Genomic DNA, 25,152 nt, shown 5'->3' on the forward strand with positions numbered 1-25,152 from the left:
CAGTTCCGGACCCCCGTGTTCACCTTCATCCAATTGGTGGAGCTGCTCCAGAGATCAAGAATCCAAAATGCAACACTCAAATGTGCGATCGTCGTTGTTGGTGGCGTTGGTGCTTTTACTCGTGGGAGCGGCTTTACCCGTTGATTCGCAAGATATTTTTAAAGACTGTGCCGGGGTGGAAAGTGAGTTCTACTGTTTCGGATCGAAGATTGTGCAAAACGGGCTCAAGCGATTATCTGGCGAGAAATCACTAAAACTTTTTACGGGAGTGGAAGTGGTTGCTGCGTCCCCTCGGAAAGGCGATGCTGAGGCATACAGGTCAATTAACGAGGTAGACTTCGACGATACGAGCGTACTGGGCCGGATTACTCGATATCTGACTAGCCATGAGGTCAAGATTAATGTTGGTGAAATATTGCGGAAAAGTGATATCCCGAATGTAATTCAGACGATGGTGAAAAATGTCCAAGAAGAGATGCGGGGCGAAATGGAAGGTAATTTGTTTACGCGTGATTTGGGATTCATCGATCAACTGTCTGTTGTTTGCGTTTTACTATAAAACCTCTTTTTTAAGCACCAAATTCGAAATAACGTTCCCTCTTTCTACGCTCTATGTACCTAAGGTTATTGAAGATTTAACAAGCTGTGTGACTCCATTTTTGGTATGAGTTTGCATTTCAAGTAGTTCTTGTTGTTGTCATGTGTTCTAGGTAGTCTACGAACTCCGTAGAGTCAAGATCTGGCGAACAATATTCGGAATGAAGGCAATTATCGAAGAATTGACAAGTTTTGTGACCTCATATTGATACAAGTATGCATTCTAAGGAGCTATAACTTCATAAAGTAAAATCTAGAGATTAACCTTCGTAACGGAGCCAATTATTGAATAACTAACAAGTTCTGTGATCCCATAATGGTATAAGTTTGCATTTCAAAAACACATCAATTAATTTAAAAAAAATCAACGATGCATAGAAAAACAGATAATCCCAACAAACGAATTAACATTTGTTATTCAATTAAATTTGACTGAAATTTACAAGCTAGCACAGTTTAAATTTATTTTGATTAAAATTAACAGTAAGATAGATTGAATGTTGCGTTTGTTTGCATGCTCCAAATATGTGAATGAAAATACATTTTAAATCATGTATATCTGTGTAGACATGGGTTTAAGATTGTTTACGAAGCCCATAGAGTCAAGATCTAACCTTTGTTAGGAGGCAGTTATTTGCGATTTAACAAGGAGTGTGGCCCCATTTTCAAGTGGTTTTTGATGTTATGGGTTCTAGGTAGCTTACGAGCTCCATAGAGTCAAAATCTTGAGATCAACTCCCGTATCGGAAGCAGATATTGAAGACTTTACAAGTTGGGTGACATCTTCTTGTGAACTGGTTTTGTCAGGGTTCCATACCATTAATATAAAGCAGCTATGGCTTGGTAATGTAAAATGCGATGAAGTCAAGCCGAAAACGTGATGAAACCGAGTCCGACAAAATCGGGCCAATACGACAAAGGGCGTATACCACATTTGAAACAATCTGATAGATCTTTAGTTACGCGCGTAGACCTTACGGCCTTTTATCAGGGATTTTTTGGATAACAGAAGACATATGCAATATTTGTAACAAACCCTCAGATTTCAGGCTGAACAGATTTCTGGCCCAGGATACAAAAAGTCGTCCGATTCTACGGGGCACCATCCAGGATTTTGCCTTTAGGTAAGAAAATCATTCTCTGAAAATTTCAGCCTGATCGGTTATTGCATAAGCTGTCGCAATTGATTTGATGTTAATGAAATTCTCCTGGAAAATTCTCTTTTGAAAAAATCCTGGAGGGTGCCCGTAGAATCCGATGACTTTTTATTCTCCCCATACTAGGCTGGGCCACTCTAATGTAGATCTTAAGGTGTTACTGTCGGCATTTCTTGAAGTACGTTAGAACATATGCCATGAAAGCATTCTATTCGATATATCACATATGACATGTGTTACATCCGGTCATATTATTTATTCATTTATGAGGTTTACATCTAAACATAGAACACTAAATCAACAATTTGACGCCACAATACGCGGTTCGAGGCCGCATCTCTTCATCCTCGAATGCGCCTCACGCTCGCCAAGTCGTTTTGCACCTGTACTGCACACCTCGCTTGATGCGCTCCATACCGTCTCGTACCTGCCAGATCGGAAACGAACGCCATCTTTGCAGGGTTGCTCTAAGGTTTTCTTGCAGCATGCCGTTTCCATCGTACCCTTCCGGCTTTAGCTACCTTCTGGATACTGGGTTCGCCATAGAGCTGGGCGAGGTCGTGGTTCATTCTTCGCCGCCACACACCGTCTTCTTGCACACCGCCAAAGATGGTCCTAAGAACCCGTCTCTCGAATACTCCGAGTACTTGCAATTACTCCTCGAGCATTGTCCATGTTTCATGTCCGTAGAGGACTACCGATCTTATCAGCGTTTTGTACATGACACATTTAGTGCGGCGATGAATCATTTTCGATCGCAGTTCCTTCTGGAGCCCGTAGAAGGCCCGACTTCCACAGATGATGCGCCTTCGTGTTTCACGACTTACATTGTTATCAGCCGTTAGCAAGGATCCAAGGTAGACGAATTCCTCGACCACCTCGAAAGTATCCCCGTCTATCGTAACACTGCTTCCCAGGCGGGCCCTGTCGCACTCGGTTCCGCCCACTAGCATGTACTTTGTCTTCGATACATTCACCACCAGTACAACTTTTGTTGCTTCACGCTTCAGGCGGGTGTACAGTTCTGCTACCTTTGCAAATATTCGGCCGAAAAATAGGCCATGTCATCCGCGAAACAAATAAATTTACTGGATCTGTTGAAAATCGTATCCTGGCTTAATCACCCGACTCTCCGCATGATACCTTCTAGCGCAATGTTGAACAACATCCGGGCTTAATCCAGGGATTTTAGATGAACATGAATAGATCCCAAGGACGCTTTCTATTATATACACCATAAAATGTATTTATACTTATAGAAACAGTCCGATAGATCTCTGGTTACCTATGTAGATCTTAAGGCATTTCGCCAAGATTTTATCGGATTACTCTGCATAACTCTGCTGCCAAACAACAAATCGTCTCGCAACAACAACTGCCTTTCAGCTTAAGAAGTATTCTACGTCAGCGGTTCTCAACCTGGGGTACATGTACCCCTGGGGGTACCTTCGTATACCCCAAGGGGTACCTCGGATAAAAATGCGTAATGGAGGATATATTACAATTAAAAAAATCGTAAACCCCCTTTCAAGAGGCTCGGAAGCCTCCTTTCAAGAGGCTCGGAAGCCTCCTTTCAAGAGGCTCGGAAGCCTCCTTTCAAGAGGCTCGGAAGCCTCCTTTCAAGAGGCTCGGAAGCCTCCTTTCAAGAGGCTCGGAAGCCTCCTTTCAAGAGGCTCAGGCCTCCTTTCAAGAGAGCTCAGAAGCCTCCTTTCAAGAGGCTCAGAAGCCTCCTTTCAAGAGGCTCAGAAGCCTCCTTTCAAGAGGCTCAGAAGCCTCCTTTCAAGAGGCTCAGGAAGCCTCCTTTCAAGAGGCTCAGAAGCCTCCTTTCAAGAGCTCAGAAGCCTCCTTTCAAGAGGCTCAGAGCCTCCTTTCAAGAGGCTCAGAAGCCTCCTTTCAAGAGGCTCAGAGCCTCCTTTCAAGAGGCTCAGGAAGCCTCCTTTCAAGAGGCTCAGAAGCCTCCTTTCAAGAGGCTCAGAGCCTCCTTTCAAGAGGCTCAGAAGCCTCCTTTCAAGAGGCTCAGGCCTCCTTTCAAGAGGCTCAGAAGCCTCCTTTCAAGAGGCTCAGAGCCTCCTTTCAAGAGGCTCAGGCCTCCTTTCAAGAGGCTCAGAAGCCTCCTTTCAAGAGGCTCAGAAGCCTCCTTTCAAGAGGCTCAGAAGCCTCCTTTCAAGAGGCTCAGAAGCCTCCTTTCAAGAGGCTCAGAAGCCTCCTTTCAAGAGGCTCAGAAGCCTCCTTTCAAGAGGCTCAGAAGCCTCCTTTCAAGAAGCTCAAAAGCCTCCTTTCTAGAGGCTCAGATGCCTACTTTCAAGAGGCTCCAGGCCTCCTTTCAAGAGGCTCAGCCCTCCTTTCAAGAGGCTCAGAAGCCTCCTTTCAAGAGGCTCAGGAAGCCTCCTTTCAAGAGGCTCAGGCCTCCTTTCAAGAGGCTCAGGCCTCCTTTCAAGAGGCTCAGAGCCTCCTTTCAAGAGGCTCAGAAGCCTCCTTTCAAGAGGCTCAGGCCTCCTTTCAAGAGGCTCAGAAGCCTCCTTTCAAGAGGCTCAGAAGCCTCCTTTCAAGAGCTCAGAAGCCTCCTTTCAAGAGGCTCAGAAGCCTCCTTTCAAGAGCTCAGAGCCTCCTTTCAAGAGGCTCAGAAGCCTCCTTTCAAGAGGCTCAAGCCTCCTTTCAAGAGAGCTCAAGCCTCCTTTCAAGAGGCTCAGCCTCCTTTCAGGAGGCTCAGATGCCTCCTTTCAAGAGGCTCAGAAGCCTCCTTTCAAGAGGCTCAGAAGCCTCCTTTCAAGAGGCTCAGAAGCCTCCTTTCAAGAGGCTCAGAAGCCTCCTTTCAAGAGGCTCAGAAGCCTACTTTCAAGAGGCTCAGAAGCCTCCTTTCAAGAGGCTCAGGCCTCCTTTCAAGAGGCTCAGAAGCCTCCTTTCAAGAGGCTCAGAAGCCTCCTTTCAAGAGGCTCAGAAGCCTCCTTTCAAGAGGCTCAGAAGCCTCCTTCCAAGAGGCTCAGAAGCCTCCTTCCAAGAGCTCAGGCCTCCTTCAAGAGGCTCAGAAGCCTCCTTCCAAGAGGCTCAGAAGCCTCCTTCCAAGAGGCCTCAGAGCCTCCTTCCAAGAGGCTCAGAAGCCTCCTTCCAAGAGGCTCAGAAGCCTCCTTCCAAGAGGCTCAGAAGCCTCCTTCCAAGAGGCTCAGGAAGCCTCCTTCCAAGAGGCTCAGAAGCCTCCTTCCAAGAGGCTCAGGCCTCCTTTCAAGAGGCTCAGAAGCCTCCTTCCAAGAGGCTCAGAAGCCTCCTTCCAAGAGGCTCAGAAGCCTCCTTTCAAGAGGCTCAGAAGTCTTCTTTCAAGAGGCTCAGAAACCTCCTTACAAGAGTCTCAGAAGCCTCCTTTCAAGAGGCTCAAGCCTCCTTTCAAGAGGCTCAGGCCTCCTTTCAAGAGGCTCAGAAGCCTCCTTTCAAGAGGCTCAGAAGCCTCCTTTCAAGAGGCTCGGAAGCCTCCTTTCAAGAGGCTCGGAAGCCTCCTTTCAAGAGGCTCGGAAGCCTCCTTTCAAGAGGCTCGGAAGCCTCCTTTCAAGAGGCTCGGAAGCCTCCTTTCAAGAGGTTCGGAAGCCTCCTTTCAAGAGGCTCGGATGCTTCCTTTCAAGAGGCTCGGAAGCCTCCTTCCAAGAGGCTCGGAAGCCTCCTTCCAAGAGGCCCGGAAGCCTCCTTTCAAGAGGCTCGGAAGCCTCCTTTCAAGAGCATAAGCATGAGCATGAGCATTATGACCGCACAATTCGTAGTTGTTACTCCGTGATTGACTGAACTTGCGAAATTGTACAGAGAACACAATGAATGGGGCTTGGGATTAGCTACCCATTCTCAATGTACACGTTTCGGGAGCTCAAATATTTAAAGTCAATAACGGCGCCGGCCACGTCCTTACGGTCATATAGGAATGGAAGGATTGTTAGTCCGACTCTCGTTGCTACTAGAGACCGAGTATACCTCTGCATCTCCACGATTGTCTTGGGATAGGATATCGTCTTAGTTACAAAGAATAATTTATCTGGATTCACTTTGGTAAGCGATGCGATCTATGGGATGGGAAATGACACTAATACGAGTTAAAAGTTAAAAAAACATGCACGTCCGGTGGCATATGAAGCTAAGGAGATTCGCGTTTTGGACGACCGCACGGAAGCGCAGCACTCTGTACTCACTTGTTCGATGGCTACAGCAAACTATTGAAGAACTCGCTTTTTTCGACCGCGCGCGACATGCGCATGAGCCACCGAACACAAGATAGATACTTTATTCCTTTCCCGACGACTAAAACACGCACTGCACTTACTTGTTCGATAGCTACTCTTATTACCGGCCGCGCAATGCAGAACAAATATTTCGGCCGATCACGTGATCGTTCTGCAGTCCGAAACAAGAGAAATCACGCACTGAACTGATTTTTATTGCCGGCCGCGCAATGCAGAACAAATATTTCGGCCGATCGCGTCATCGTTCTGCAGTCCGAAACAAGAGAAATCACGCACTGAACTGATTTTTATTACCGGCCGCGCAATGCAGAACAAATATTTCGGCCGATCGCGTGATCGTTCTGCAGTCCGAAACAAGAGAAATCACGCACTGAACTCATTTTTCTAATCAACCTTTTCTTCACATAAAGTGCTGGTTCGTCGTGGTTGAATGATGACCACCGACGCCGACAACCACCATCAATGCGATGGTTTTCTGTTGAAACTGCTACCAGTATCATCGTGCTGCTGTTTGCGCTCCTCTGCGATGTCTGCTTGTTCGTACCGAGGATTAGATCCAAACCCGCAAGTTGCTTGATTTTGATGTCTGTGCTTATGATGCATACACGGGATTGGTTGTTTTACTAAAACAATTTGCAATATCAAATAGTTAAAAATCTGTATTTTTGGAACAATACGATAAAGCGTTAATTCATCCTCGATCGAATGGTCCAAAAATATTGGAAATACATTGAGAAATGGCTGAGATATCAACGATCAAATTCTATCATATTTTCGTGACGGTTTTCGATTTTCGCAATCGCAATGTGTAGCCCAATATAGAAAAGACAGACGTAAACCTACGTCAAAATGAGGCTTAATTAATATAGTTTTATTGGTTTTCTTTCCATTACCATGGTTGGCAAATGCTGGGCAAAGCGTACCATCGGTACTTCGCGTACCTGATGGAATAAAATAGACCCCATCTCGCGATCCTTAGCCTCTTACCCAGCAACTACTATCCCTACCTTCTCGTGGTGCTGGCCGGGATACGAGCAACCTTAGGGAAGATCGGGTAACCAACCCTGATGGGAACTATTGTCGTATGCTGACAGGGCAGGGGGGTTTTGCTCCTCTCCGGAGGTGCAAATCTAGCTGAGCGCCTGTTCTTCATGTTAAGAGCGGCTCACAACAGCGTCTGTTTTCCATGTTAGGGGTGGCTGATCATCGTCAGAGTGCCACCGAGGGACTCTAAGTGAAACTGTGCACCATGGTCCAACGGAAATATGAAGGAATGGTCCTCCGGAAATTTAGGGGGTTTGGTGTCAAGTTGCAGGACCTTGCCAGCCAAAAAAAAACTCACGCGACGAAAAATTAACAAGAGATTACGGATCGGAACCATCGGCGAAGATCACCGCGATGGAAAGGGACTAGCGATTGGAAACTCGGTTCGTGGATACGCATACTCGCCGAATGGCTCAACGACCGTGGATTCGGCATCGGAGCGCTCCAGGAGGTTTGTTCAAAGGGATCAATGATGCTGCGGCAACACACACGAGCTGGGAACAGCTTTCATAGTGATGGGCGATAAACAAAGGCGCGTGATCTGGTGGTGCCCGATCAACGAGAGTATATGCAGGTTGAGGATTAAATGCCGGCTCTTCAACGTCCATAGCCAACACTCCGCAAGTACTGATGATGATATGGACGCATTATACGCGCAGCTGGAACGTGAGTACGACAGCTGCCCTCGCCTCGAATTGAACGCTCAGGTTGGCCAGGAGGAGAAGTTTAGACCGATTATTGGGAAGTTCAGCCATTGGCGTAACTAATGAAAAATTCTAGGGGGGGCTAACTTTTTTTAAAACTTTTCTAATTTAACACCATTTTTGCTCGATTCAACTGATGTATTGTTGGTCGACCAGATATCAATGGACGACTTAAATATTTCAAATGATGTTCATCGACGCTCAGTCCTGTTTCAAAAATATAGATATCTCGTAGGATTCCCAAAATCCTTGATTGGTAAATAGGCTCGCCGTAAATAGAATGTGAAGCACGATCCGGATTTTCAAAGGATTTTTTTTTATTTGCTTCGAACCTAGAATACATTAAAAATTAAATATTAGTTAGTTAAACTCTTTTCGCTAGCTTTCAATTCAATGGCCTGACAATTCCTACGAGCTTTCAAACGGCGATCTGACCACAACAAACTAACCTTTCTTTTCTGTTAGAATAACTTCTAGGATGATTTAAAAAAAATCAGTTTTGCATCCCAATACAACCAATAAGGTCGTTATTTTTAATTTAGTTAAAAAATTGCAACAAATTAACTTATAGGAGCATTTGATAACACATAGGAACATTTAACACATCTTTTCTCTCAGTAGATCTGTTTCATGCCTACTGAGACATTTTCACTTGTTTCATTGCTGCAGCGACAATAGGAGTTTAGAGAATTAAATAGTATGCAGAGTTTTAAAAATCCATCCGAAAGAATACAAAGTTCTTTCTTATTCAACTTTTAGTTACCTCTACTTGAAAGCCAAGAGTTTTACTGAACCCTTCTCAAGAAGCCTACAGTGATAATTGAAATGCGCTGCAGCTTTTAGGATTGGTATTAGTTAGGAAGGTTAAGATCATACGCTTGATTTAGATAACAATTACTCACAAAACCCTGGAAAAATTTGAAAATCTCAAGGAATTGTCCATTATCCATTAAGTACTTGTAATACTAATAATATATTTTTAATTCACTTGTTGATGAGGTATTTCCTTTGGTATTTCATAAGTTATAACATGTTTGAAGGATCCAGATTTTGTCGTGAGCAAGCCTTATAACTATTGCTCGAAGTTGAAAAAGTAGAGCGAATAGATTCAACTTGCTGTAGTGTTTCGAAGAGAGGGATTGGATAATGAAGACAATCCTTTCTCTGCATTTACCCCCGTATATAATCAGTGGACTAGATATGTACAATACTTATACAATGTAACTAATTTTCTACGGGGGGCTAGCCAGATCCTTGGTGGGGCTATAGCCCCCCCTAGCCCCCTGTAGTTACGCCAATGAGTTCAGCACTCACCGGCTGACGAACGAAAACGGCCTACGACTAATTGATTTCGCCGCCTCCAAGAATATGGCCATTCGCAGCACCTACTTCCAACACAGCCTCCGGTACACTTGAAGATCACTAATGCAGACAGAATCACACATCGACCACGTTTTGACGACACTTATATCATGGCACACACATATCATGGCGCTAACATCGACTCTGACCACTATCTGGTGATGGTTAAACTGCATCCAAAACTATCCGTCATCAACAATTTTCGGTACCGACGACCGCCGCGGTTCGACCTAGAGCGAATGAAGCAATTTGATGTCGCCACTGCATACGCCCAGCATCTCGAGGCAGCGTTGCCGGAAGAGGGTGAGCTCGATGGGGCCCCTCTTGGGGATTGCTGATATACAGTTAAAGCAGCCATTAACGACGCAGCGGAGAACAACGTCGGGTATGTGGGACGAAGTCGACGGAATGATTGGTTCGACGAAGAGTGCAGACAGATTCTGGATGAGAAGGACGCAGCGCGGGTGGTCGCGCTGCAGCAAGGTACCCGGCAACGTGGAACTTTATAAACGAAAGCGGAGACAACAAACCCGCCTTTTTCAGGAGAAGAAACGCCGCCTGGAAGAAGCGGAGTGCGAGGAGATGGAACAGTGCCGTTCCCAAGAAACACGCAAGTTTTATCAGAAACTCAACGCATCCCGCAAATACTTCGTGCCACGAGTCGAAATGTGCCGGGATAAGGATGGGAGCATCTTGACGGACGAACGTGTGGTGATCGAAAGGTGGACCAGCACTACGAGGAACATTTAAATGGCGCTGAGAGTACAGGCCAATAAAGCAGCTGGTAAGGATGGTAGCGGAGCTGAGCTCATCAAAATGGGCCCGGAAAAGCTAGCCACTTGCACAAATTGATAGTCAGAATCTGGGAAACTGAACAGCTACCGGAGGAGTGGAAGGAAGGGGTTTAATGCCCCATCTACAAGAAAGGCGACCAGCTGGAGTGTGAGAACTTTCGAGCGATCACCATCCTTAATGCCGCCTACAAAGTGATATCCCAGATCATCTTCCGACGTCTGTCACCATTAGTGAACGAGTTCGTGGGAAGTTATCAAGCCGGCTTCGTTGACGGCCGCTCGACAACGGACCAGATCTTTACTGTACGGCAAATCCTTCAAAAATGCCATGAATACCAGGTCCCAACGCACCATCTGTTCGTTGATTTCAAGGCGGCATGCGACAGTATAGACCGCGTAGAGCTATGGAAAATTATGGACGAGAACAGCTTCCCTGGGAAGCTTACCAGACTGATCAAAGCAACGGTGGATGGTGTGCAAAACTGTGTGAAGATTTCGGACGAACGCTCCAGTTCGTTCGAATCGCGCCGAGGACTAAGACAAGGTGATGGACTTTCGAGCCTGTTGTTCAACATTGCGCTAGAAGGTGTCATGCGGAGAGCCGGGTGTAACAGCCGGGGTACGATTTTCAACAGATCCAGTCAATTTATTTGCTTCGCGGATGACATGGACATTGTCGGCCGAACATTTGCAAAGGTGGCAGAACTGTACACCCGCCTGAAACGTGAAGCAACAAAAGTTGGACTGGTGGTGAATGCGTCAAAGACAAAGTACATGCTTGTGGGCGGAACCGAGCGCGACAGGGCCCGCCTGGGGAGCAGTGTTACGATAGACGGGGATACCTTCGAGGTGGTCGAGGAATTCGTCTACCTCGGATCCTTGCTAACGGCTGACAACGTTAGTCGTGAAATACGAAGGCGCATCATCTGTGGAAGTCGGGCCTACTGCGGGCTCCAGAAGAAACTGCGGTCGAAAAAGATTCGCCACCGCACCAAATGTGTCATGTACAATACGCTTATAAGACCGGTTGTCCTCTACGGACATGAAACATGGACAATGCTCGAGGAGGACTTGCAAGCACTCGGAGTATTCGAGAGACGGGTGCTTAGGACCATCTTTGACGGTGTGTGGCGGCGAAGAATGAACCATGAGCTCGCCCAACTCTACGGCGAACCCAGTATCCAGAAGGTAGCTAAAGCCGGAAGGGTACGATGGGCAGGACATGTTGCAAGAATGCCGGACAGCAACCCTGCAAAGATGGTGTTCGCTTCCGATCCGGCAGGTACGAGACGGCGTGGAGCGCAGCGAGCGAGATGGGCAGACCAGGTGCAAAATTACTTGGCGAGCGTGGGGCGTATCCGAGGATGGAGAGATGCGGCCTCGAACCGTGCATTGTGGCGTCAAATTGTTGATTCAGTGTTATCTGTTTAGATGTTAACTAAATAAATGAAATGAAATGAGAACTGCGGACGACAATGTTCAAAGACAAGGTGTGGTGAATCTAGCGGCTTTGGAGATTCGGTAAATCCGGAGAGACCGGATGTTACGGGCTGGGGTGTTACGACGCCGCATTAACAGCCCTGGTTGCAGCATAACGGGCAACATGACAGTTCGCGCTTAGTAGTAGTAGTAGTGTAAGAGAAGCGAAGAGAGAAGGTATAATGGTGGTGGTCCAGGGATGCCAGATTTGAAGATATGTCTTCAATTTGAAGACATTTGAATCTCTGTGAAGACATTTATTTCATGAAGACATTTTGAAGACTTTTCTAAATATTTGAAGACTTATCTTCCTATTTAAAGGTACTTGAAGACAATCAAAAAGCTAGTGATAAACTTAATTTTAAAATTTTAAAATCACTTAAATAAAGTATAAAAAAAACAATCAATAAGCCAGTGAATAGAAAATTGATTACTAACTTATAAATTCTGCGACTTCTATATGCAGAGAATATAAATATTACAAAAGTTATACATAATAAACTTATGTCCCGGGCTAAAAATCTTAAACGCCAAAACACATCGACAAGGTTGATAACTGCAACACATTTTAGACGTCAAACGTGCTTTTTTCAGTTGTGTGCTGGTTCAAAAACTTGCGATTGCAGCATTCGTTTAAAATTTCCTAGGTAGCGGTGGCATTTTCGACGTGTCTCTTAAAAAAGTATTTCGATCATTGCATCAGAACGCAATTTATTCTAAACGGTAAAAAAGACAGAATTCTACAATGACTTGATTATATCTAAAAAAAAATTAAAAAAACTGTTGAGCTACAACAATTTTTTAATTTAATTTCTTCATAATTCATCTGATCTTTTCGGTACAGAGAAACAGAGAAACTTAGAACAAAATGCAATCAAAATCATCGTCACGGAAGCATTGCCTTCCAATGCCAAAATCACTGAGTGTCGCCAAGCCCCAACCAAATGGTGGTGGTGCGCAAAAGTCAAACACTAGCAAAATTGATCGAAGCGCCATAGGGGTCGATTAACCACCTACAAAAAAAATATCTACCATTAAAAAGGTGAACGATGGAACGATGAGTAAGACGTCTGTTTCTCTGTGTAATCGGTATTTCCAGAATACCCGTCGAGAATAAGAATAGATTTTGAAGAACTCTTTGAATTTTCTGTGAGTTTAAGAAATAATTTGTAGTGAAAATTTCGTTTTCAAAAATAATTTCCCGTGAAATAAGGAGAATTTTCCATGAATTTCTCGTAAAAATTCAAGAGAATTAAAATTGAAAATTCTTTTCAAATTAGCTTGGAAATTTATAATAATTTCCGTATGGGCAAATGAAGGAATTACTCCAAAATTTAAATGGAAGATTCATCTCAATTTCCACAAGATTTTGTCTATGTTCTTGCGGGGAAATCATCTAAACTCCCACAATGATTTTTTTTTACATTTCCACAAGAAATTTGTCTTAATTTTCGTGGGATGTACTCCGGATTTGTATTTGAAATGTTAAGGATGTCTCTTCGGATTTTCCATGTACCACATTTTTACAGAAAGTTCTAAATTTCAACAGGAAATTATTTTCAATTTTCTCAGTAAATTTCCTTTAGTTTCCAAGTTCGAAAATTCTTACGAATGTCGACAAGAAATTGAAATTGTTCTGGTGTTGAATGGCTATTTCTCACAATTGCCACGGTAAATAATTTGATGAAAAAAATCAGAGAAATTTCCTAAACAAATCCGTTACAGTTTTTTTAAAGACTCAGTAGAAAGTTCAGAGGACACTCGTTACACTTTCTCGTTGAATTCTTCCTTGAATTCCTTTGGTATATTTTCTAGAAATATCTTTGGAAACTCTTCCAGATTTTTATCTGGGAACCATTCTAAGAATTTCTCCAGTAAAGCCCTATCTGGAATTCTTTCTGAAATTCCTCCAGGAATTCGTCCGCAAATTCCTTCAGAAATTTTTCAGAAAATTTCTCCAGAAATTCGTTTAGAAATATTTCTAGGAGCTCCTCCATAAATTCGTCCAGAAATTTCTTCGTAGGATCCTCGAAGAATTCCGTTGAAAATACCTCCAGTCGTTTCTGCAGTCGTTCTTATACAAATTGTTTCTTTCACAACTTCCTCCACCAGTTCTTCCAGAAATGCCGGCAGGCATTCGTTCGGAAATTCTTCCAAAAATCCCCTCGGAAGTTTCTCCAGGAATTCCTCCAATAATACCTCTAAGATTATACTCCAGAATTTCTCTGTAATTTCCTTCAGAAATTGTTTCGGAAATTCCTGCAACAATACCTCAGGTAGTTCCTCCAAAAAGTTATGCAGAACTTCCTCCGGAAGTTTCTTCAAACATTTCTTCAGGGGCTCCACTGCAAATCCTTTCAGTATTTGCTCAGGAAAATCATTCAGGAATTCCTCAGAAAAATCCTTCACGAATTCAGCAATTCCTCCGCAAGTTCCATGCTAATGGAACTAGCATATCACCCGGAAATTCCTTTAGAAGTTTATCTGGAAGTTCCTTCAGAAAATCCTTTAGATGTTACAACAGCAATTCTTCCGTACCTTTTAGGAGTTTCTTTAGGAATTCTTCCGAAAAATCCATCAGGAGTTTATCCTGAAGTTTCTTCACAAATTCTTCCAGAAATTTCTTCAGAAAATCTTGTGGAAGTTTCTTCAAGTATTTCACGGTAAATTCTTCCGAATCCCTTCAGGGACTTCTTAAAAAAGAGAAAAATTCCACATGGAAATTCAGTTAAAAAAATCCGCCCTTACTCGTGATGATTTGAAGGAACATTCTCTTGAATTCTAACAATTTGAGTGTTAAAAAATAAATGCTACAAAAAACAAGGAGATGCTTGAAATTACAAACCTGTTGGATTTTGAAATTTCTCACTGATTATCGTAATTTTGATATTGAAGACATTTGAAGACATTTTTACTCGACTGTGAAGACATTTAAAAATATCCCCTGGCATCGCTGGTGGTGGTAGACAGTGTAGAGAGTAAGAGGCGAACAGAAAGTAAACAAACTTCGCCATCGCAGCTAATGAGAAAATTTATTATCGAATTGTTGGAAGGCAAAAATCGTTATTTGGTGTGTTTGAATTCGGAATTATTTATTACGAGCAGCAGAAAAAAAGTTTTTCTGAGCAGAATAACTCCAAACGGCAAATAAAGTCTATCTCCTGTTCCTCCTGTATAGATCCAGTTTGTCGATAAAATCCAACAACCCAAAGGTAGGGTAGTTGAACCTTTCATCAACACTTAAAAAAGGGATTGGAAAGCATTGTAGAAGGAAAGGAAACCAGTTTATTTTTTAGTTTGTTCCCGACAGGTAAACCAATTTTCTAAGCAGCTGAAAATCAATCAGCTGCTTAGAAAATTGGTTATCCTGTCGGGAACATCGATAGAAGAAAGGTTGACCTGTTACTTTAATATTTAATTTACTGAGTTTGTGGTTAAAGCTGTTTTATTTAGTGAACACCAATCATCAAACACAAAAACAAATGAATACCAATTGAGCTGTACATGTGATTTAGTGTAATTATTCATTATTTTTCTCGAATTACGAAAAGTTGTATTATATTTTTCGGAAGTCCATAATGATTTCTGGTGGACCAGAAATATTCCTGGAAGATCGAAATATTTTCTAACGTTCTTATGAAGTCAAAGACCAGCAAATAGAGTAACCGGTTAACCGGTAAATGTAATCTGCAAATGAGGGCAATTGAAAAAATCAAGAAAAAACTACAAAACATTCGTAGTACTTTATGCAAATTTCTACTAGCCATTTCGCCGCAAAAACTCACCACCGTAGACTTTAGCAATCTTACGGTCTGTGTATTTATAACCAAAAGACACGTGTGCCTCATCCTAAAAACGTCCTAACAGATCCGCCGTACGATAGAAGAATCATGAATGCGTCCAACCGTGGCACCGTTTAACGATCCCTTACAGCACAAGCATTGAATCCTGAACAAGTTCCGATTTCATCCGAATGTTGAGAGACGTATATCTGTGCGTATCTTGGTTACATCATCGTCGATTTCATGAAAGCTTGTTGTTATTTCTTTTAAATTCGATTTCAGTTGGTTCACTTTTCAATATTTAATTAAATTTTGTGTGGAAAATTTTCTGACGCAAAAAAAAACTGAGCTGCACTTGAACGTACGGATGTGCCCTGCTTGCTCACCACCAAACAAATTCATACAAAAGAAGGAATAAAGCAAGGGAAGATCCATAAGGTACATCACGCAAAAACTTTCGATTTTCAACCCCCCTCCCCTTCGTCACACTTTTTGTATTAATCTGGGAAATCTGGCGTAAAAAAGTATCCTTTTATGGTATGGCAAAAAAACATTCGAAAATACTTATACTCTTCATTATGCCACCTAATGAACGATCCCATATCAAAAAGCTAATAACATTCATAAGTTAATGAAAAGTATACGTTTAGGAATGTATGTGACTAATGCGATGTATAAGTTTTTTTTATACATATTATTAACCTTCTGTCTGTGCTCAAAAAAACTTACGTTGTCTGTGCTCTGGGGTCAAATTGACCCCAAATTGAAATTGCTATAACTTTTTTAATGTTTGGCCAATTTTTGATTTATGGGGCTGTTTCGAAAGATAATTTAATCATCTTTCAGGTCGTTACCAAAGATTGACTATTGGTGGGCGGGTACATCGCGGGGAGGGATTTTAGTGAACAAGGGTATGAAACGAGTGATTTTTCATGATTATTTTACTTATATCCGACAATCCTTTCCATTTTGAACTGCACCTTTTTTAAAAAGGTTATGCAGGAAGGCATGTGCTCTGGCATGAGGCGTTGATAAGTTTAGAACTCGGCTGCCAGGTGGTGGTATATTTGAATTCATTATTTTGGACTACTTAAGATATTCCGATATATAGAATTCTCCTCAGTGTAAATATTCTTATCGCACAAATTCAAAAATTGGAAAACGTACTCATTATATTGAGCACCGCTTTGTAGTGCTACACATCCTGAACAATGTTGCCGAATACAACTGGAGTGTAGGTACGAGGGATCTTAAGCTAAAGCAATATTTCATATATGCAAGAATATTGCAAGTACGCTAGCGCCGCCTATTTGTAAATTTCCTAATTATTTATTCCGTCACATGACAGTCCATTCCCACCAGACGAACTTTATTAAAGACGTCATTGTTACTGTTCTTGTACGAATATACTAGCTCCATCTAGATGTTAAAACCAATCATCCCCTTAAGAAGAATCCCTTGTTCATCGATTGCATGATGGTAGCGCCCGAAATAGCAGTTGACCTAAAACGTACCAACTGAACGAAAGCAGCGTTTATGAAGATCCTTTTTCCGTCTACGAGTGATATGCAACGGGTATAAAAGGGATTTCCAGCATGTGAATCAACCCTTCTTCTTCGATACAAGCAGCCGATACTCAAACTAACCGTTGGTGGAGTGAATCCAGAATACATGTGCTAAAATTATTTGAAGTTGATTTGAATTTATAGTTAATAAGATTAAATAAAATGATCTGAATTTGGTAGTGATGCGAAGAATGAATAAAAGTGAACTAAGCTCAATGCTCAATACTTGATGAATTGTAGAAGAAGACACTCACAATTGACTGGCTAGTGGGAACGTGGGACAAAAGCAACCCTACTGCTCTCTGCTAAGATATCGACATCTGGTCCTTCGAGCCGGATAGACCGACGAACTCCGGTCAAATCCGCACTATATCTTGCAACGTCCAATTCAACATCATACGTGGCACTTAATTGCCTCAAGAAGACTGACTTACACGATCCGGGCTTGCCGACGAACTCCGGTCAGCGCCACACTTCATCGTGAATTTGAGACACATCATCCACTTAACATCCAACGAGGCACTGAATTACCTCTAGGAGGTAATTATATTTCCAACTACCTATTATCAAACCTATTTTGTGCTGCGCGGTTTATCTGATTTCGCAGATCGACATTCACACTACGACCGCCGCAATGTCCTCGGAAAGACGACTGAAGACACTGAAGGCTCGTATGAAGAGCCTTCAATCATCTTTTCTATTAATTAAAAACTTCGTTGACGAGTACGAAGAGGAAACTCATGCACTTGAGGTCCCAGTGCGCTTGGAGAGCCTGATAAAGTTATGGGCCGATTACTGTACAGTCCAATCTGAACTGGAGACAACTGACGAGGCCTCCATAGATCAATACTTGAAGGATCGAGCTAAATATGAATCGTCTTACTACAAGGTAAAAGGGTTCCTCCTCTCCGTCAGTACTACCATACCCCAATCACCAACAAACGTTGCCCCGACGCAGAATCTGAACACACAACTCCCTCCGTCATCACACGTTCGCCTTCCGGACATAAGATTGCCAATTTTTAGTGGAAACTTGGATTATTGGCTCAATTTCAGGGATCTATATATGTCTCTGGTCCACTCTTCAGCCGAACTTTCAACGATACAGAAGTTCTATTATCTTCGGTCTTCTCTTTCCGGTGACGCCCTTAAATTGGTACAAACAATCCCTATTACTGCTGCTAACTACCCCGTAGCTTGGAGTTTGCTAGAAGAACACTTTCAGAATAAGTCCCGATTGAAGCAATCGTATCTGAATGCCCTTTTCGAGTTTCCAACCCTAAAACGTGAATCACCTGCAGACTTGCATACACTAGTCGAAAGGTTTGAAACTAACGTGAAGGTACTTCAGCAATTAGGAGAGAAAACGGAGTTCTGGGATCTGATCCTTATCAGAATGCTGAGTGTCCGTCTAGATGCAACTACTCGTCGTGATTGGGAGGACTTTTGTTCGAGCAAAAACGATGTCTCCTTCAAGGATCTCACAAGCTTCATTCAGCGTAGAGTATCCGTTCTTCAGACTCTTAATATAAAAAGTACAGACACATCACTATCGTCATCCGCATCAATCCAACATAAGAAAGTCACTCAACGTCCAAGTACATGCAACAGTGTCAGTCAGGTTATCACGGATCGAAAATGCTTCATCTGTTCGGAACATCATCCCATCTACATGTGTCCAACATTCTCAAAACTGAATGTCGAAGACAAGGAGAAGGAAATCCGCCGTCTTCAGTTGTGTAGAAACTGCCTACGCAAAGGGCACCTTGTACGAGAATGTCCTTCATCCAGTTCATGTCGAAATTGCAGATATCGCCATCACACTCAACTGTGCCCATCCGCTACACACACTCGTGTTCAAGATTTGACGAAACCAGCAATGACCCATACCACAGAAGAACCGTCACGAACATCGGCTTCAGCCACTTTCACCAAATTTCCCAATCACTCCACAGAGGAACGTAAACAGACTAGGCAGACTACTGTTCTCCTCGCCACTGCCGTAGTTCTCTTCGTAGATGATAATGGAACAAAGCATCTTGTGAGGGCATTATTAGACTCTGGCAGTGAGTGCTGCTTTATTTCAGAGAATTTCCTTCAAACTACCCGTATCCAACGAAACAAGGTTTCCATTCCAATAGCTGGCATCGGCCAATCGACTGTCAATGCCAAATATGTGGTTTCTGCTCATATTCGATCACGAGTCTGCAACTACAGTACAACTGTCGAGTGCTTGGTTCTTCCTAAATTAACAATGGATTTGCCATCTGCCTCAGTTGATACTGCAGCATGGAATATACCTCCTGGAATCCAACTTGCTGATCCTACTTTCTACAGTCGTAAGGTAATCGATCTAGTTCTAGGGGCGGAAGTATTCTATGACATTGTCAATGTATCAGGTCGAATCAACATAGGTGATTCTCTTCCCCCTCTAATTAACTCCACGCTCGGATGGATAGTTTCCGGCAGGACTTCTAATCCGCTTACAAAGAGACCACTAACCTCAAACGTTGCGTCTATCTCCGATTTGTCAACGATTATGGAAAGGTTCTGGGCAATAGAGGAAGAATCTTCACCGTGTCGTTCAATTGAAGAAGCAGCCTGTGAAAATTACTTCAAGAATACTGTATCTCGTGATCAACAAGGACGGTACATTGTTCGTCTTCCGGTGAAATCTCAAGTTCTGCCAACGCTTGGTGACAACCGTCGCACCGCTACAAGAAGATTTCATATGATGGAAAAACGCATCGCAAGAGAACCCCAGCTCAATATGCAATACGTCGATTTCATGAAAGAGTATTCCATCCTGGGACATATGGAAAAGGTCACCGATTATGAAATGCCACCTGTCCCATGTTATCATCTTCCGCACCATGCAGTTATTCGAGATGAAAGTACGACTACCAAGGTACGCATCGTTTTTGATGCATCGTGTAAAACAAACCGTGGATCATCTCTTAATGACGCCCTCATGGTAGTGCCAATTGTCCAGGAAGAATTGCGGTCTATCGTAATGCGTGCGAGAACACATCAAATCATGATGATAGCTGACATCAAACAGATGTTTCGTCAAATTAAGGTGGATGAAAGAGACACACCACTGCAGCGTATTATTTGGCGAACATCTCCTGATTTACCGTTAGACACATATGAACTAAAAACGGTAACATATGGAACTGCTTGTGCTCCGTTTTTAGCCACAAGAGTTCTACAAAAATTGGCTGACGACGAACAAGAGAATTTTTCTTTGGCGCCTGAAGTATTGCGTAAAGACTTCTACGTCGACGACCTCTTTTCTGGAGCAGACAGCGTAGCAGAAGCCGTAGAACTTCGAGATCAACTCGATACACTTTTATCTAAGGGAGGGTTTGTTCTGCGCAAATGGGCCTCCAACGTTTTGGATGTCTTGGAAGGTGTCCCACAAGACAATCAGGCTTCGCGATCAACTGTAGATTTCGATCCTGAACAATGCATAAAGACACTGGGACTGTATTGGGAACCCTCTACGGATCTTCTACGCTATCGCATTTCACTTAATACTGATACCGCAAACAATGCCACAACTAAACGAACAGTACTGTCGAAAATCGCACGACTATTCGATCCTATCGGACTAGTTGGTCCGGTTGTAACCTATGCGAAGCTCTTCATGCAAGAATTGTGGTCTTTGAAGGGTGTATGTGATGATCCTCTGGGATGGGACGAGGAACTACCAGTCGCAATCCGGGAGCGTTGGCTGGAGTACTGCAAACAGCTACCTTTCCTTAATGAACTACGAATTGAGCGATGGGTGCTATGTCCTAATCCTTCGTCTATACAACTCCACTTCTTTTCGGATGCATCAAAGCTCGCATATGGTGCATGTTGTTATCTCCGTTCTACCAACTCTATTGGAGACACCAAAGTCGCTCTACTGACAGCAAAATCTAGAGTTGCGCCTCTTAAGCAACAAAGCATTCCACGTTTGGAATTGTGCGGGGCCCTACTTGCATCTGAACTGTGGAGAAAAGTTGGTGCTTCGTTGAACCATTACGATAAAGTATACTTTTGGGTTGACTCTACAATTGTTCTCTGTTGGTTGAATGCAACACCCACTACTTGGGTAACATTTGTTGCAAACCGAGTATCTAAGATACAGCAAGCGACACAAAATTGTAGCTGGAACCATGTTTCTGGCCAAATGAATCCAGCAGATCGAATTTCCAGAGGAACAGAAGCGAGCGCCATACTCCAAGACAAACTGTGGTGGTGTGGTCCTCCCTGGTTGCATCTAGAACCTTCGATGTGGCCCAACAAAGCTAATACTATCATGCCGAACGAAGCCGCATTTAATGAAAAAAGGATAATACAAGTATCAGCCACTACAATTGCCATTGAACCTTCGTTTGTCGATGTTCTAGTGGGAAGGTTTTCGAGTTACGATAAACTATTGCGTGTTGTAGCGTATTGCCGTCGATTCATACGAAACTGCAAACCACCGTCGCCAACATCATATCCTTTCCTGAGCTCAAGGGAGATAGAAGAAGCCGAAGCTACCATCATACGAATCATACAACAGCAAACCTACAATGAAGAATGGAATGCATTAACAAAGGCTCAACCGGTTTCCTCTAAATCTAAACTCCGTTGGTTTCACCCCTTTATCGTGGATCAGCTGATGAGAATTGGGGGCCGTTTAACCCAAGCACCGCAGCCTTTCAATAGCAGGCACCAGATTATATTACCAGGAAAACACGTATTGTCCTCGCTCTTGATTCGTTCGCTACATCAAAAGCATCTACACGCCGCCCCACAATTGCTTCTCAATATTCTTCGCTTGCGATACTGGATACCAGGAGCCAGAAATCTGGCCAAGCATATCGTGCATAACTGCGTCGTTTGTGTTAGAGCCCGTCCAACACTGCTGCAGCAGTTTATGTCGGAATTGCCAGCTTCACGGGTTACAGCAAGCAGACCATTTACCATAACGGGTATAGATTATTGGGGCCCTATTTCTGTACAGGCACCACATCGACGTGCGGCACCTCGAAAGGCTTTCGTAGGAGTTTTTGTTTGCTTCTCGACACGGGCAGTCCACCTCGAACTGATTGTTGATTTAACTACAGCAAAGTTCCTACAGGCTCTAAGACGTTTTATATCAAGGCGAGGACTACCCAACCAAATCTACTCCGACAATGGTCGTAATTTCCTAGGCGCAGCGAACGAGCTACGTAAGCTGGTTCGTAGCAAGGAATATAACGGAGCTGTCGCACAGGAATGCGCAACGAACAAAATTGATTGGCGCTTCAACCCTCCCAAGGCATCGAATTTTGGCGGCCTATGGGAGGCAGCAATACACTCTGCACAAAAACATTTTGTGCGCGTTCTGGAGTGCAAACTTACTTGCCCACGACGATATGGAAACGCTTTTGTCACAAATAGAGTGTTGTTTAAACTCACGTCCAATTACACCCTTAACGGATGATCCGGAAGATTATGAGGTACTAACTCCCGGCCATTTCTTAATTGGGTCGGCCCTCAAGGCTGCTCCAGACGTTGACGTTTCGGAAATTCCCTGCAACCGTTTAACCAAATGGCACCAAGTGCAAAAGAAGTTCCAAATCATTTGGAAAAGATGGCATCTGGAATATTTATCCACACTGCAGCCGAGAACGAAGTGGTGCAATCCGCCAATCAAACTGGAGAAGGGACAGCTAGTCATCATCAAGGAAGAAAGATCGCCTCCCATGGTTTGGCCTACGGGAAGAATCGAGGAATTGCATCCTGGAGCTGATGGGAACACTCGGGTTGTCACTTTGCGTACCGCACACGGTATTTACACTCGCCCCGTGAACAAAATTTGTCTTCTGCCGATATCATTATCCAAGGACACAACAGCAGATCCAAACAATAAAATTCCAGAGGCCGAATAGCAAAACCAGTCATCGCTCCAACAAATTTCGACCCTGATGGCGTCCTGTTGGAATCCGGAGTAACCTGTAATGATAGACACACAACGCCCTATTGAATTGGGGAGAAGGTAAGCACCTCTCCAATAATTTAGTTTTTATAAAAACCCTCTACCGGGTCTTATTTTTTATATGATTTTCCCGATTTTGCTGCTGGATCTGTGTTGTTGACAAAAAAAACAACGAGTAAATGAACATCGTCTGAAGAAATGTCAACTTGATGTCAACGAATCGATCAACCACGGGAGTAATCATCAACAGTCAGCAGCTTGTCATCAGAAATGGTGATTTCTGAAGGGGGCAGGATGTTCTTGTACGAATATACTAGCTCCATCTAGATGTTAAAACCAATCATCCCCTTAAGAAGAATCCCTTGTTCATCGATTGCATGATGGTAGCGCCCGAAATAGCAGTTGACCTAAAACGTACCAACTGAACGAAAGCAGCGTTTATGAAGATCCTTTTTCCGTCTACGAGTGATATGCAACGGGTATAAAAGGGATTTCCAGCATGTGAATCAACCCTTCTTCTTCGATACAAGCAGCCGATACTCAAACTAACCGTTGGTGGAGTGAATCCAGAATACATGTGCTAAAATTATTTGAAGTTGATTTGAATTTATAGTTAATAAGATTAAATAAAATGATCTGAATTTGGTAGTGATGCGAAGAATGAATAAAAGTGAACTAAGCTCAATGCTCAATACTTGATGAATTGTAGAAGAAGACACTCACAATAGACTGGCTAGTGGGAACGTGGGACAAAAGCAACCCTACTGCTCTCTGCTAAGATATCGACAGTTACAAATTGCAAATTTGTGCGATAAGAATATTTACAATGAGGAAAATTCCATATATCGGAATTACTTGAGTAGTCTAAATTAATGAATTCAAATATACCGCCACCTAGCGAACAAGCTCTAAACAAATCAATACCTCATATCAAAGCACACGCCTTCCTGCATAACCTTTTTGAAAAGGTGCAGTTCAAAATGGGTAGGATTTTCAGATATAAGTAAAATAAACATGAAAAATCACTGTTTTTGTACCCTTTTTAGGAAAAACCCTCCCCGCGATGTACCCGCTCACCTCTAGTCAATCTTTGGTAACGACCTGAAAGATGATTAAATTATCTATCAAAACAGCCCCAAAAAATCCAAAATTGACCAAGCATTAAAAAAGTTATAGCAATTTCAATTTGGGGTCAATTTGACCCCAGAGCACAGACACCGTAAGTTTTTTGAAAAAAGTACACTGTAGCGCATATTTTAAAGATTTTTGAAGTGAATTTGCACCTAGGAGATAGATCTCGGCGAGTTTTACCAAACTACCAAAAATTAGGGGAATCAGTTGAAAATTAAAAAAATGGCAGCCACTCAAAGTGGCCTGGGGTCATATTGACCCCAGAGCACAGACAAAAGGTTATGCGCCTGCTTTGGCAAAAAAGTATTAGAAATCTTAATAATAAATAAAATCAATTTTTTTACGTGTTCAAAACCTGATATATTTGTCCTGTTTGAACCTTTTTCACAGAAGCCCGCAAAAAGGACAAAGATGGCCTTGGAATGTTCCTGATGATGAAAGTGATGATTGCCAAAATGATGGGAACGCTCGGATTCGGTGCCATCACAGCACTAGCGTTCAAAGCACTCGGCGTCTCTACGATGGCCCTGATCCTGGCCGGCATCATTGGACTGAAGAAGCTCGCCGAAGGTGATGGCGACCACAAGGGACGCCAGGTGATCGACGCCAGCTACAAGGAGTACTACGACAGAGCATCGGTAGAGAGGCGTCGCCGATCGTCGAATGCGCCTTACCGAGGGTGGGCCGAGGAGACGAAGGCACCCATGAGTTAGAGAACGAAAGACTGTCTGGTTGATTACCGGCTTGATGTTTATTTAATAAATTATTTTTATTTACCTTTCAAACGAAAACTCTAATATAATTCTCATTTGTTACGTTCTTAGAAATTCGAATTCCCTCATAATTGAACGCTCGTACCATATTACCAATTGATAATTATAATTATTATCGCATACATGTACATTGTACACATCCTTTCTTAGCCGTACGGTAAGATGCGCGGTTACAAAGCAAGACCATGCTGACGGTGGCTGGGTTAGATTCCCGGTCTGGTTTAGGAAATTTTCGGGTAGAGAATATTCTCGATTTCGCTGGGCATAAAAGTATCATCGTAACAAATGTGGAAGTGCTTAATGAATTCTACCCTGCGAGACGGCAATGTCCCAGTGGGGAATGTGATGATAATAAGAAGAAGATGTACACATCCACGATTAGCCCAATTGCGTATGCTGTATTCAGATATTGTTGCAGCTATGTAAGTGTTCACTATCTCCACAATTACTGACCCTGCATCTTTTCTCCTGCAAAGTGAGACGTAACGCGACGGGACTCTGTCCGCGGAAGTAGAGAAAATATTCAACCGGAATAATCACCTTTGAAATTTTTGCCAGTATTATTATTTTGGCAAAAAAAACAAATCA

The 25,152-nt window shown here is 43.1% G+C and overlaps 1 protein-coding gene across 2 annotated transcripts; it reads left to right on the plus strand.

The window, feature by feature from the left end:
• LOC134208385 (uncharacterized) lies at positions 1 to 24,574 on the plus strand. 2 transcript variants are annotated; one of them, XM_062684369.1, is made up of 2 exons: positions 1 to 494; positions 24,182 to 24,574. In XM_062684369.1, the coding sequence occupies exons 1-2, from the start codon at positions 68 to 70 to the stop codon at positions 24,502 to 24,504; spliced, it is 750 nt and encodes a 249-aa protein (XP_062540353.1). In that variant the 5' UTR covers positions 1 to 67; the 3' UTR covers positions 24,505 to 24,574. The 2 variants fall into 2 exon arrangements, with proteins under 2 accessions (XP_062540353.1, XP_062540354.1); XM_062684370.1 differs by having other exon boundaries at positions 24,185 to 24,574.
• Positions 24,575 to 25,152: the final 578 nt, after the last annotated feature.

Source organism: Armigeres subalbatus, chromosome 1 (genome assembly GCF_024139115.2).
Source record: "Armigeres subalbatus isolate Guangzhou_Male chromosome 1, GZ_Asu_2, whole genome shotgun sequence".
Lineage (NCBI taxonomy): Eukaryota > Metazoa > Arthropoda > Insecta > Diptera > Culicidae > Armigeres > Armigeres subalbatus.

Bases quoted from the DNA above. Each gene is read 5' to 3' on its own strand.
- LOC134208385 (XM_062684369.1), top strand. From the start codon at position 68: ATGCAACACTCAAATGTGCGATCGTCGTTGTTGGTGGCGTTGGTGCTT. The intron at 495-24,181 runs GTAATTTGTTTA...CCTTTTTCACAG, and splicing joins GATGCGGGGCGAAATGGAAG to AAGCCCGCAAAAAGGACAAA.